Below are 13651 nucleotides of genomic sequence, written 5' to 3'. Positions count from 1 at the left end.
GTTGTAACACAGTTGTAACATTGCCTAACTATAAATAATTCCAAGCATGCATAAGGTTAGGGTGTTCTGATGCTACAATACCTTTTTCAAAGTGTGGAACCAAAAACAAGGTTCAGACATCACATTTTCTACTTATAGACTTACAAGTAACAGCAAATGTAAATTTGTACATTTGAACACATCAGTACTAAAAAAAATGTGGCCCACCAGTTTATCAAATAGTAGCAGCCTACTATTTCTGAAATAATTTTTGGGTAAATTACATCTTTCAAAAGTATTTTGAAAGAGTTTTTGCTGATACGTCTGCATAGAAGCAACATGTGTAATAAACCGAAATCAGTTTCCAGAAATGTTAGTACCGCAAATTAACGAGTTGCTTCTGTGAAAGTGGCTTGAAATCCAGAGCGGGCCTTGCCTGGTTGACATGTTAAGAGTGCATGAAATGACCTTGTAGCGTGTCTGGAGCAGCAGGAGTCTCCTGCGGATGTCCTCTCTTCTCTCCTCATCAGGAACAGACAGCAGCACCTCCTCTCCTCTCCTCAGTACCTCCTCAACATGTGCTTTTTCCTCATCCAACTAAAACACAAACACAAGATTCATGACAAACACATGATGTTTTATATATCTGTTTATGTAGACATTTAGTGTTATTGGAGCTGATGTTTAAAGATGCAGTGTGTAGGAAGCTAGTGGTTGAAATGTGTACTGCAGTCCAAATTCAAAATAATGTTTGCCCCGCCCCCTCCTCCTCAGACTCGATGCTCACGCGGGTTGCCAGTTCGAGGACACGCAACAGGAACGAGCGCAATTTACATTGGAAGGTGAGGAGACTTACACACTGTAGGTTGATTTATCCGTGTTTAATTCTGCCTTCACGTGCTATCGGAAATTTGATAATTGCGACTTCTGAAGTCGTGATTACGAGCTCATTGCATTCAAGTTTCGGAATACGGGGGCGTTCATGTGCAATTTTTACCTAGGAAACTCGTATTTACGATAATTCCTATAGCACGTGAAGGCAGCATTAATGTGCTCCAGTTCAGAGATTTTTAGATTGATGCCGAGGCTTTTTAGGTCGGGTAGAATCGGCGATCTCTGACACAGTTTGTTTGCTGGCTCCCATGGCAGCAATACGCTGTGTTTTCTGCCAACTGGCAACCTGTGGTGTCGGAATACTATTGGGTAAACTGGTAACGTGCACAGAGACCAAAACAAAAACAGACATTACGACACGGAACACACATCTCAAAGTAGAATAAATGTTTCCTAAATATCTGAAACATATTATGGTATTTTTATGCTCTAGTACAGTCCAAAACTTACATACAGCACCTTTAACAATTTGGTATTACCTATTTGATTTTGAAACAGCTTGAAACACTGGTTCTACTACTTACTTCTTTAGATTTTGTGAATATTTTTCATTTTGTATCATAAATGTGCATGAAAAGTTTCAAGTTTGTTAGAACTTTTGTGTTGGCGTCATACTGACCACCATTGGTTTCCATGCAATTTGCCAAAACAGCAAAGAGTCAGGTAAAAAATAGAAAATTAGAACACTTTATAGTAGCTTGTCAATCACAACATATGAGAACTAATTAAATTTAAGACTCAAATTTTACTTGAAACCGAAGACTCGTCCAATGTCGAGAAATGTCGAGAAAGAGAAAGTTGGCTCTTGCGTTGGCTTTTGAAGCTTTTTTCGGGGAGGAGAATGCCGGTTCACAACGATGTTTGTGGATGCACGACATTATACGAGGAAGACAACAGTATGGTGCTTACAATAACTTAGTCCAGGAGCTCCGGTTGGATGATATAAGAGACATGCAAATTTTAGACTTAACAAAAGTCAGTTTGAAGACCTGCTACTGCTGTTAGTCGATCTACCGGCAACTCTCCATTTTTCTTGTTGTTATGGAAACAAGCCAGGTCTCGCTACTCGCTTGTCATTGGTCAGACTCAGTTGTCAAAAAGACAAGTTTAACTTTTTTCAACTTGAAAAGACACGCTGAGCTGCAGAAAAATACGTTGGCGTTGGCGCCTCACAACATTTTGAAAACAGTTTACTCCATAGGATTATTATGTAAAACAGACGCTGGCAGCTTAAAAAAAAGATGTCAAGTGTGAACACACACTAATAGTATATTTTTAGCATACATTTTTCAATTATGTTGCAGCTAATTTTGAACATAAAAATATGTGGGTCAAATGGATCCCTAAATCAATAGAAACAATACAATAGAAATAGATTTATTTAATTTCTCACATATTTCATGAGTTTTTTTTCGTCTCGCTACAGAGGTTTTCTGTTTTTACATGATTTTTTTGTGTTTTTCATTGAAGCAAAAATTAAAGGCCACAAGATCCAGTTCTCAAACGTAATGTGAACAAATGTTCAGTATGGGTTTTATAGCCTTATTTCAGTTTCCACTAACCACGCATTAACATTTTTCTCAAAACTATAACCTTTTACACACATGCTGCTCATATATTATTGTAGCAGAGTTTGTGCTGAATACAGAGTAATCAGACTTAAGCTATGAACATGTTATAAGTGACAGCAGAGGTGGACAAAGTACACAACTCCATTACTTGAGTAAAAGTAAAAATACTATTGGTTAAATATTACTCCATTACAAGTGAAAGTTTTAAAGATAGATTTTTACTTAAGTAAAAGTACAAAAGTACTTGCTTTTAAAAGTACTTAAGTATCAAAAGTAAAAGTAAACGCATTATTTTATTATTGTTGCATTGTTGTATGAATGCACGCTGTTCCATCATGGGGGTTTACGCCAGTCATGCTCCATCTGACATGCTAGCATATCTTGAACTCATTTAAATACTTGCTTAAAAGTTACAAAGCTCATATCAAAGTCAAAATCATACTAGAAAAGAAAGGTTTCTACATTGTGTTTATTTAACAGGATTATGTAAAAACATATTTCTGAAAGGACTTTATTAGCCCAACTACGCTTTTTCATGCTAACTAACATTGTTGAACGTTACCTATGCATTAGCGCTGTATCCACAAGGCTATGGCAACTTGGCAGGTAAATCTATAAAAATCATTTGACCAATCATACTTCATACCAGTGTTCATTTTGACAGCAAATTTGGATTTAGTTTTAGTCAATCTTTAGACTATAACATTTTAGGCATCTGAATTGTTTTAGTTTTAGTCTAGTTTTAATTGACTATAATAAGATTTTAGTTGTCAATAGACTAAACTTCAGTTCTTGTGGTCTGGCGTCTGAGAGGCAGCTTTCTGTGTGCACTTTCAGACTTATCCACGTCTGCTCTTCTGAATTTTAACTTTTAAGTATGACTATGGTTGTGCGCACTGCGTCTGGGAACTGCCGCCTTCTATTTTGCCATCAATTGATTGGTGTTCAAAAAATACTTGGAAATCATTGAACTTCATGTGATCCTACAAGAGTGATTACTGATAGGCTGTCTGCAAAAAAAAAAAAAACACAAAAAAAACGCATCACATTTTAAAGAAGAAAACAAATGATCCACTGACTTTCGAAGCGGCTACGACTTTCTACTTCGAGGCCCTTGATAGAAATGTAGTGGAGTAAAAAGTATGATATTTGTCTTTCAAATGTAGTGAAGTAAAAAGTTCCAGAAAAAATACTACTCAAGGAAAGTACAGATACTCAAAAAGTGTACTTAAGTACAGCACTCAAGTAAATGTACTTAGTTACTGTCCACCTCTGAGTGACAGAAATAAGCTCAAATCAGTCAGGGCATGTAAAACACCTCCAGGGCCCAGAAAACACCTCCGACCCCAGAGGGTTAAATCAGGTGTGTGTATATGATGTGTGTGTTTAATCAGGTGTGTGTTACCCTCTCGTCATCAGCTGTGTGTGTTGCTTCCTGTTGCTCCAGTGCTCTGATGGTAGCTTGTATGTCTGATTCAAACAGCTGCAGCTGTGAGGAAGAGAGAAGAGGAGCAGAGCTCCCGTCTACCACCTCCGGCTGTGGCCGCACTGCATCCTGTCTGACCTCCAGACCAACAGACACCTGAACAAAACACACACACACACTTAGTACTCGCTAATGAGTGCCTGTCCAGCTCTGTAGCTGAACAGTCTGCGTCCAGACCTCCACCGCATCTTACCTGAGCAGAGCTGATGTGCTGCGCCACCTTGTGGAAGTTGCGGTTGAGGTCGGCCAGTTTGGGCTCCACCAGCTCTCTGCATGCAGGCCCTCTGCTGGTCATTAATATCACTGCCTGGTCACGAGCACTGTCCACACGCACATTCATCCCCTCAAACTCACACAACACAGCCTATCAGAGACACAGACATGCAGGTTTAACAACAACGTGACACCACAATTAAAAACTGACACTAATGCGTCAAATGTAATCGAGTGTTGTCCACTGGCCACATTCACCGTTCTGGACAAATGGGCAACTAGAGATTACACACAACTTCAAGTGAGTAGTCATGTAAACCCTAGTATACACACACAGTGATCTTTAATTAAAGTGTCATTACTTTCTCTGCCTCTGAAACATTTCCTTTGCTGATGATGTAATCATGTGGCAGAGGAAAAGTATTAAATCAAGACCGCCCTACATGATTATATCCAGCTGAATATTACGTTTCACCCAAAAGACACAAATAAACGAGTCTGTGTGTGTGCTTTCACCTTCGTCATTCTCTCTTTCTCGGCTGCAGGCTTCTTCTCCATCTCATCCAATCGGATCTCAGTCTGATAGAGCCAAGTGCTGATATGAGCCAAATTCTCATCAAACATCTCCACCTCGCGCCTGTGATTCTACAACACACACACACACATGGGACATGTTACAGCATCTCTAGCTAATGTAAATGTGCAATACAATAGGTAAAACAGATTAAAGCGTTCCTGTTCCTGTAGCTCAGACAGCAGAGCATGGCACTAGCAACGCCAAGGTCATGGGTTCGATTCCCAGGGAAAGCAAGAACTGACAAAATGTAAAAGTGTATACCTTGAGTGCAATGTAAGTCGCTTTGGATAAAAGCGTCTGCCAAATGCATAAATGTAAATGTAAAATAATTTAATTTAATCATTATTTTGCAGTTAAATGTAATCAATTTGCCGAATTTAATGTAATGTAATGCAATTTCATTTAATAAATATAATATAATTCTTATTAATATTATTTTTTATTCTTAAAAGATTCATTAAATGCATCAATACTGGATAAACAACATTATTATTTTATGTTCTAAATATTATATATGTTGTAGTATGTTATAAAATTAAATGATTAATTAAACGCATCATTACTAGATTTTTAAAAATGTGTATCTAGTAAAGATGCATTTAATTCATCTTTTTAAACATGGGTAAAAAAGTTAAGATTATTTAAGATTAAGATTAATAATAACAAAATATGTGTAATATTGTTTTTACTACATTGTAACATATTTAACATTATATAAAAATGTAAATGTTGTCCATTCAGTATTGATGCATTTAATCTGATTAAGAATAAAAAAAAATAATAGTAGTAATAATAAATATTACTATTATTATTACTATATTATAAGATACTACAACATATATAATATATTAAACATAATATATTAAATAAAAATGTTGTTCATCCAGTATTGATGCATTTAATTCTAACTTTTAAGAATAAAAAATATATAATAAGAATTGTAAATTATTATATTATATATTATTATAATGTTATATTATTATGTTTATTAGTGACACTTCTGTACAACTTGTTGATGTTAATTAAATTCTGCCAAACAGACAGTTAATGACTAAAACATCCCATGTGAATTGAATTTGCATACAAATGAATAATTATGAAGATCTTCCCCCATCATTTACTAAATTATTTACTGTGTGTCTTTGTGTGTGTCTACATTACCATATTTTAATTACACAATTGTATCCAGAAGCTAAATCTGACTAAAAGTATTGCAAATATGCAGGTATTTTATTAAGGTTAGGATGTAGTTAAGGTAATATTAATTATAATTAGCAGAATATTAAAACAATAAAAGTCTATGGATTTTTGCCAATTGTTTTTTTTCTTCAATTATGCGTATGTGTGAGGTTATTCTTCTAATCGTTAACTTCAGCAGTCCTACCGAAAACAATGCTCAAACACACTCACCAGAACCGCACTGAGCCAGTCCTCGATCAGTGTGTGCACACGTTCCCGATCCTCATTCAGCTCAAACAGCCGATCCTCCAGCTGAGCTTCACTGCCCTCCACTAACGCCTGCAGGGCGGCGCTGTTCTCCATCACCACAGACAGATCGCTCTTCTTGCGCTCAGACTCCTTCAGCAAGCCCTGCAGGGAAACACTCTTTTAACACACACGCCCTGTGTCAAGATGCTGTGAGTGACTGTCAAACGCACTCACGTTGGCCCATGTGATCTCCGTGTCGATATCAGCAGGCATGTCTCCAGTGTTGAGCTTCTCTTTGAGCTGAGCCTCAGTGTGGCTCATCCAGGCCTGCAGGGCGGCGCTGTCCTTCTGCAGCCGCTGAGACAGGGACAAAGCCTTCTCCAAATCCTGTTTCCCCTCAGTCACCTAACAACACAGACAGTTTCAAGGCAAATTAAAATTACACTGAAGTCAACACAAACCCACTTTACTTCCATAATCCGTTGATTTTATCCACTGATTGGGTGGTGACACATGGAAAAGCAGAGGAGCATTTCTTGTTCAAATCTAAAACCTTATGTTGCAATACCAAAATGTAAAAGAAAAAAAAACCTTTTTGGCCAGTTTTAAACATGTGTGTGTAAAATGTACCTGAGCTCCCAGCTGATTGTAGAGTAATTTCAGGGCGGTGAGCTGTTCGTCCATTCCTTTAGGATTTTCCGTCTGCTGTTTCTGTACGATCTGTCTTCCCGTTTTAATCACGGTCTCCACCTCCAGTTTGACCTCGCTCAAGATCTTATACAGTTTCTGCATTCATAAAAACACACTTACTTAAAGCACAGGCCGTGTGAAAGATAATGATGAAGTGTGTGTGCCTTTCAATTTAGCTATTGTTAAACATTGTTTTAGGTAATTGGAATAAATCAGACAAAAAAGAATAATATATATATTCTTATACTGTTACACATGCGTTTTCTTTCTCAACATTCACTTAAAACAGAACTGACTGTGTTTACACCCGCCAAGACCGGCATTTTGACATTGTTTTTTGTGTATTTGACTGTTTAAGCGTAATAAGCAGTTAAAAAGAAACTCAATTTAGTGCTGAGATATGACTATGTCCGCGCATTTGGGGTGTGAGCACAAAATCTGCGGGAATGAGTAAAATTATGTGCAATCCCACGCCGGAAATCAAGCCCTGTAACAGCAACAATATTCATCCGGAGCAAACAAAACGAGTGAGTGAGTGGAGGCGGGTTTGTGTGTAACTCGCTGTCGGAGAGAGAGAGAGAGAGAGAGAGAGAGAGAGAGAGAGAGAGAGAGAGAGAGAGACGCTGGTATCTTGTGTCTGTTCTGCGGGAAAATGAGCATGATAATTCATCATCAATATGTATCCAAAAATCTATATTTTTGACAACACTACATTGTACTTAGTTTATTACTTCAGAAGCCTTTTAAAAAAACTACAGTGGAAAACTATACATAAAAATCAACCCATCAAAGTGGCGAGTAGGAGTGACTGCGTTACACGCCACTGCTGAAATACACACACATTTGGCACATATACACAACAGTTCTTTCTGGTTCTCGAATCTGATTGGCTGAGAGCCTTTTCCAGCCATGTGATAGTCACCCAGTATCGGCACTGGAACCGTTTCACCGTTTGTATCACTCCACTTGCAGCGACTGTCATGGTGGTCGAGCAAATCCACCATAAGTTTTAAAAATACTACTGTTATGTATTTTGTTTTGACAGATTTGACAGGAGTTTTCGCACTCAATAAGTTCACGTGGAACTGACAGTGATTATAAAGGAAGCGCTCTTTACCCCGTGTCCTAACCAAACACGGCGCGACCAAGCGGAAACCTCCCACAGTTTCTCTTGAAGCCAATACGGAAGTATAGACTGACCACTAGAGACAGGCTCTAGAAGGGAGCAGAATCTCATTGAGCTCATGTTAAAATGCCCAACTTTACAGAAGATAAAAACATGTTTCCAGCCTGGTACACATTGTGGTTTTGGTCTATACGGCTAATTTTGCCCTTCATGACAACTGTGAGGGGGGTGAATTTTTTTGTTTACATTATATAAAGCCTTAAAGTCCTGAATAATTAAGGGCGTGGCCACTTTGAGTGACAGGTGGATAGCCATTTATCTGCTGTCTGTTAGTTATCGCATCACTTCAGCTCCGCCCACGTCCCGCCTCTTTGCCCATTTTCTGTTATCCGGGAGTGACGTGCGATGACGGCCATCTCGTCCATACTTTGCGCTTCAGAACGGCTCATCAGAATCCTATGGGTGACGTCACAGACACTACGTACATATTTGTTTACAGTCTGTGTTCCTCGTGGCATTCTGTGGAGGGTGCTCTGGGAGTATGGGGTCCGGGGCCCCCTGCTTAGGGCTGTTCGGTCCCTGTACGACCAGAGTAGGAGCTTGGTCCGCATTGCCGGCAGTAAGTCAGACTTGTTCCCGGTGCATGTTGGACTCCGGCAGGGCTGCCCTTTGTCACCGGTTCTGTTCATAATTTTTATGGACAGAATTTCTAGGCGCAGCCAAGGGCCGGAGAGTGTCCCGTTTGGGGACCACACGATTTCGTCACTGCTTTTTGCGGATGATGTTGTCGTGTTGGCTTCCTCGAGCCAGGACCTTCAGCTTGGACTGGGACGGTTTGCGGCCGAGTGTGAAGCGGCTGGGATGAGAATCAGCACCTCCAAGTCCGAGGCCATGGTTCTCAGTCGGAAAAGGGTGGCTTGCCCGCTTCAGGTGGGTGGAGAGTTCCTGCCTCAAGTGGAGGAGTTCAGGTATCTTGGGGTCTTGTTCACGAGTGAGGGGAGGATGGAACGGGAGATTGACAGATGGATCGGTGCAGCTTCTGCAGTATTGCGGTCGATGTACCGGTCTGTCGTGGTGAAGAAGGAGCTGAGCTGTAAGGCAAAGCCGGTCAATCTAAGTTCCTACTCTCACCTATGGTCATGAGCTGTGGGTCATGACCGAAAGGACAAGATCCCGGATACAGGCGGCCGAAATGAGCTTTCTCCGTAGGGTGCTGGGTGCTCCCTTAGAGATAGGGTGAGAAGCTCAGTCACTCGGGAGGAGCTCAGAGTCGAGCCGTTGCTCCTCCACATTGAGAGGAGCCAGCTGAGGTGACTCAAGCATCTATTTCGGATGCCTCCTGGACGCCTTCCTAGGGAGGTGTTCCAGGCACGTCCCACCGGGAGGAGGCCCCGGGGAAGACCTAGGACACGCTGGAGGGATTATGTCTCCCGGCTGGCCTGGGAACGCCTCTGGGTTTCCTCGGAAGAGCTGGAGGAAGTGGCTAGGGAGAGGGCAGTCTGGGCGTCTCTGCTTAGACTGTTGCCCCAGTGACCCGGCCCCGGATAAGCGGAAGATGATGGATGGATGGATGGTCTATGGGCACGACGCGGCATCTTTTCAGAGTTTTTGTCCTAACCAACTCAATGATCCTTCGTCTTTTGCTCTAAAGTGGCGTTTTAGAATCAGTAACGGAGGCTTGGGCTCGACTGTCAGACTGTCAACTTGAGATGTGAATCTGAAGGAAGTGGTTCTGCTCAAAAGAGTGTTTTTAAAGACACACCATTGTTGTTTCTTGTTTATTTAGACACCTGTGCCGTCAAACTGTTGTATAAATGCAATATCACACTTGTAGCTGTGTGATAAGGCTGTGTATCAGCACTGGGATTACCTACGGCCGAATCACAACTACGAGTGTACAGAAGTATGGTCTCCAATACCTTTAGGATTGAAACTCCTCTGTTTTCTTTGTGTTCACTTTTAGGAGATTAGCATCACACCGATCAACAGAATAACAAATAGAAGAAGAGTCTTGCTTTTTCAATAAGCTTAAAACAGCTGTATCATCAGAATACTTCCTCTGTAGGTGCCCATTTGAGCACTCACTAGTGTACAGCATAAAAAGAGACCAGTACAACAGCATTTGACTTGAGACAGAATATTGTTTACTTTGACTCTGAGTTGACTGCAGGATTCACGCCCAATCGCTTTCATTTTTTAAATAAAACATATGGTTAGATAAGTTTTAAAAGCTGAACTAAAATCAATAAAAAGCAGTCGAGCATAAGCATCTGAATCCTCCAGGTTATTTAAAACCAAATGCATCACTATTGATAGCGTCGCCCGGTCCTCTACCTTTCCTATAAGCGAACTGAAGTGGATCTAATTGGCTATTACCATCTGCTCTCATCATTGACACCATACACGTCTCCACACACTTCATCACTACTGACATGAGAGCAATTGGTCTAAAATCATTATTCTCAGAGGGACGAGCAGTTTTCGCCACAGGAATAATGAGAGACTTTTTTTCAAATAACTGGGACTACTTTGGAATCTAAAGAAGACCTTTGAAATATAGAGCACCAAATCGGGGACAATTCCTCTGCACAGATTTATAATAAAAAAGGACAAGATACCATCAGGGCCTGCAGATTTCTTCAGACTAGAGTTGTCAAAATTATAGATTCGGTACCAAGTAAGTACTGAAAATGTAAAAATGTGACAATACCTGCATTTCCCTTTAGCATTTTGAATGGATTCTTAAACCCCTCTGATTGGCCACTGTGTTCACGCGCTCAACATATACATCTGTGATTGGCTACAATGATCAACGCTCTTCACCCGAGCGCTTACACACATACACAGGGGAGCGTTTGAAAGCAGGTGTCTATTTTTTTATCGAGTTCCACATCCTTTGCGTATTAGACAGCTGATTCAATTATTTCTGAACAGATTTTAGTGCTACACAATCGTGATTTATATACACACACACACACTAACGGTGTATAAATGATAATAAATAAAAAACGGTGTTTTCTCACCATGCATCCGGACAGGTGGGTCTGTATCTCCTCCGGTTGCGTGTCTTTCAGGTCCAGGATGTGAAGTTCAGCTTTAGCATTTTCCAGAATCCTCTTGCAGTCCAGCATTCGCTGCTCAAAGTTGGCCGGTTTCTGGAACAGCTGGTATTTCGTACTAATCTCACGGAGCTTCCGCTAAACAGACAGAGGCACACAAGATACACCTTAGGGCTGGACTACACTACACAACTAATCAAATCTGAGCAGATTTTGAAACACTAGGAATCAACATGATATAATGCACAAAACAAATGTGACCCAGGTGCACAAAACCAGTCATAAGTGGCACGGGTATATTTGTGGAAATAGCCAACAATACATTGAATGGGTCAAAATTATCCTTTTTTCTTTTATGCCAAAAATCATTAGGATATTAAGATCATATTCCATGAAGATATTTTGTACATTTCCTACCGTAAATATATAAAAAATGTATTATTAGTAGTAATATGCACTGCTAAGGACAACTTTAAAAGGCGATTTTCTCAATATTTCGATTTCTTTGCACCCTCAGATTTTCAAATAGTTGTTTCTCTGCCAAATATTGTCCTATCCTAACATACATCAATGGAAAGCTTATTTAGTCAGCTTTCATTTGATGCGTGAGATGGTGGTCCAGTGGGTTAAACCATGGAACTGACACACAGAAGGTTGCTGGTTCGATCCCAGCGGTCACCACCAGTGTGTCCTTAAGCAAGGCACTTTATTCCATGTTGCTCCAGGGGGATTGTCCCTGTAATAAGGGCACTGTAAGTCGCTTTGGATAAAAGCGTCTGCAAAATGCATAAATCTCAATTTAAAAAAAATGACCCTTATGACTGGTTTTGTGGTCCAGGGTCACAAATGAGGATTACACACGTGCAGACTTTCATGTTATTCTGAACACAAAAGTCATACATAACCATGTGCCTGATAGGAGATGAAAACATGAAAATATTAGCCGCGTTTGCACCGCAGGAACTTTCCCCCGGAACTAGGAACTTTGGGGGGGAACTCGGTGTGTTTCGACCGCAGGAACCAGGGTCTAAATGAAGTTCCGGGTAAATATTTCCCCCTCCAAACGGCCCTGCTTGCGAGGTGGTACTTTTCAAAAGTTCGCGAACTTTCGGGGGTGGGACTTGGGCGCTGAACATGCTGATTGGTTGAGTTCACGCAGCAATTTTTTTTTTCCACCGCCATATTTACAAGTCTTTTGCGAGGTGGGTTCCGTGGGTTCTGCGTTCAGTAAATATTTTCTTTGCAACAATGGAGTTCAACAAAAAATTCGACCGATGGACCGACGACGAGGTTCAGGCTTTATTGAGCATATATGCGGAGGAGGACATCCAGCGGGAACTGGAAACGGCGACCCGTAATGAAAAGGTATACCTGAAGATATCGACTCGGTTCCAGTCACACTGGAAAACAGTGCAGAGAGAAGTTGAAGAAATTAAGACAAGATTACAAGAAATTAAAGGATCATAATAACCGGAGCGGTTCCGACCGGCGTATCAACAAGTGGTATGACCGCCTGGACGCGTTGCTGGGACACAGACCGTCCTTTTCTGGTGCAGCGGTAACGAAAGACTCGGCTAGTGCGTTGTTGGAAACCATCCAGGAATCCGAGTGGGTTGAAGGTAAATATCTCATCTTGGTATCATCTATTAAACTCGTTGCAGTGTTTAAACACGTTGCAGAAACTTTTTTCAACGTGCTTTTCCAGACGTAACGAGTGGCCCTGATGAATTGCAGGCAACGGAGACCAGTGTGTTTCCCCCAGCGGTCACCAATAACGTTAGCCCGCGTCCCGTGTCTCCTGCCGAAACACACACACGCCGAGGTATAAAGCTGACAAAAATGTGTATATATTTAAAAACTGATGTGTAATCCTTAATGGTTTTGAGTAGTTTTGTTGTTTTTAATTGTAAACTTAAATTGCCCATGATAAAAATTGCACACTGGGCATTGTTCAAGCTGGGCAAACAATTGTTCATTATTTGTAGTGAAAACACTAAATAATTAATTGATGGTTTCTATTGTTTCATGGTTGCCTTGTGTATTAATTTCCATGTGTTTCTGTGCATTTTTTCTACTTAGAGAAACGGAAAAGGGACTGTGACTTTTTTGATGCACTGAGGGACATGGAGGATGCTAACCGGGCCGTCCTGCAGCATGGACAAGAACAGACCAATATATGCAGCTGTTACTGGAGAGCCAGGCCGAGGAGAGATGAGGAGGCAAGAGCTGGCATTCCACCAGTCAGAAGCGGAAGAAAGCAGACGGCAGCAGAGGGACTTTCAGACCGGTTTCTGTCTGTTCTTGGACAGTTTGTCCAGTCGTTCAAGAAGTAGCCACAATGACCAGCCGCTTGAATGAAGCATTTGCACTACCACATTTGTACTTTATATATTGTACGTGTTGGCACAGCTCTTGGACAGGTTACTGAAAAATACACTTTTTTTATATTGTTGTTTTCACATTTTATATTTTCATTTTATTGTTCTAGTAATTTATTTGTCTTTGCACACTTTTATTTTAATTTTGTAAGAACTAATCTGTCTAAAATAAAGTCAAATGTGTAAAATGTCACTGTGTCTTTAATTTCCACATTCTAACTATATAACCACATTCTAATTGTATTCATAT

The 13651-nt window shown here is 40.5% G+C and overlaps 1 protein-coding gene across 9 annotated transcripts in view; it reads right to left on the bottom strand.

The window, feature by feature from the left end:
• The window catches only part of utrn (utrophin), a gene marked incomplete at both ends in the record, with an annotated part of 350347 nt that overhangs the window by 219978 nt on the left and 116718 nt on the right, over positions 1–13651 (bottom strand). For all 9 annotated transcript variants that reach the window (XM_079802801.1, XM_079802799.1, XM_079802800.1 and 6 more), the window contains 8 exons: positions 448–576; positions 3850–4026; positions 4124–4294; positions 4660–4788; positions 6131–6310; positions 6383–6553; positions 6779–6934; positions 10988–11161. In XM_079802801.1, the coding sequence (XP_079658927.1) occupies positions 448–576; positions 3850–4026; positions 4124–4294; positions 4660–4788; positions 6131–6310; positions 6383–6553; positions 6779–6934; positions 10988–11161 (1287 nt within the window). The remainder of the gene's footprint in view (positions 1–447; positions 577–3849; positions 4027–4123; positions 4295–4659; positions 4789–6130; positions 6311–6382; positions 6554–6778; positions 6935–10987; positions 11162–13651) is intronic.

The sequence above is a fragment of the Gobio gobio genome (genome assembly GCF_949357685.1).
Source record: "Gobio gobio genome assembly, chromosome: 21".
In the NCBI taxonomy this organism is placed as follows: Eukaryota; Metazoa; Chordata; class Actinopteri; order Cypriniformes; family Gobionidae; genus Gobio; species Gobio gobio.
Note: the sequence above shows the minus strand (reverse complement) of the source record. Positions and strands in the feature narration are given on the sequence as shown.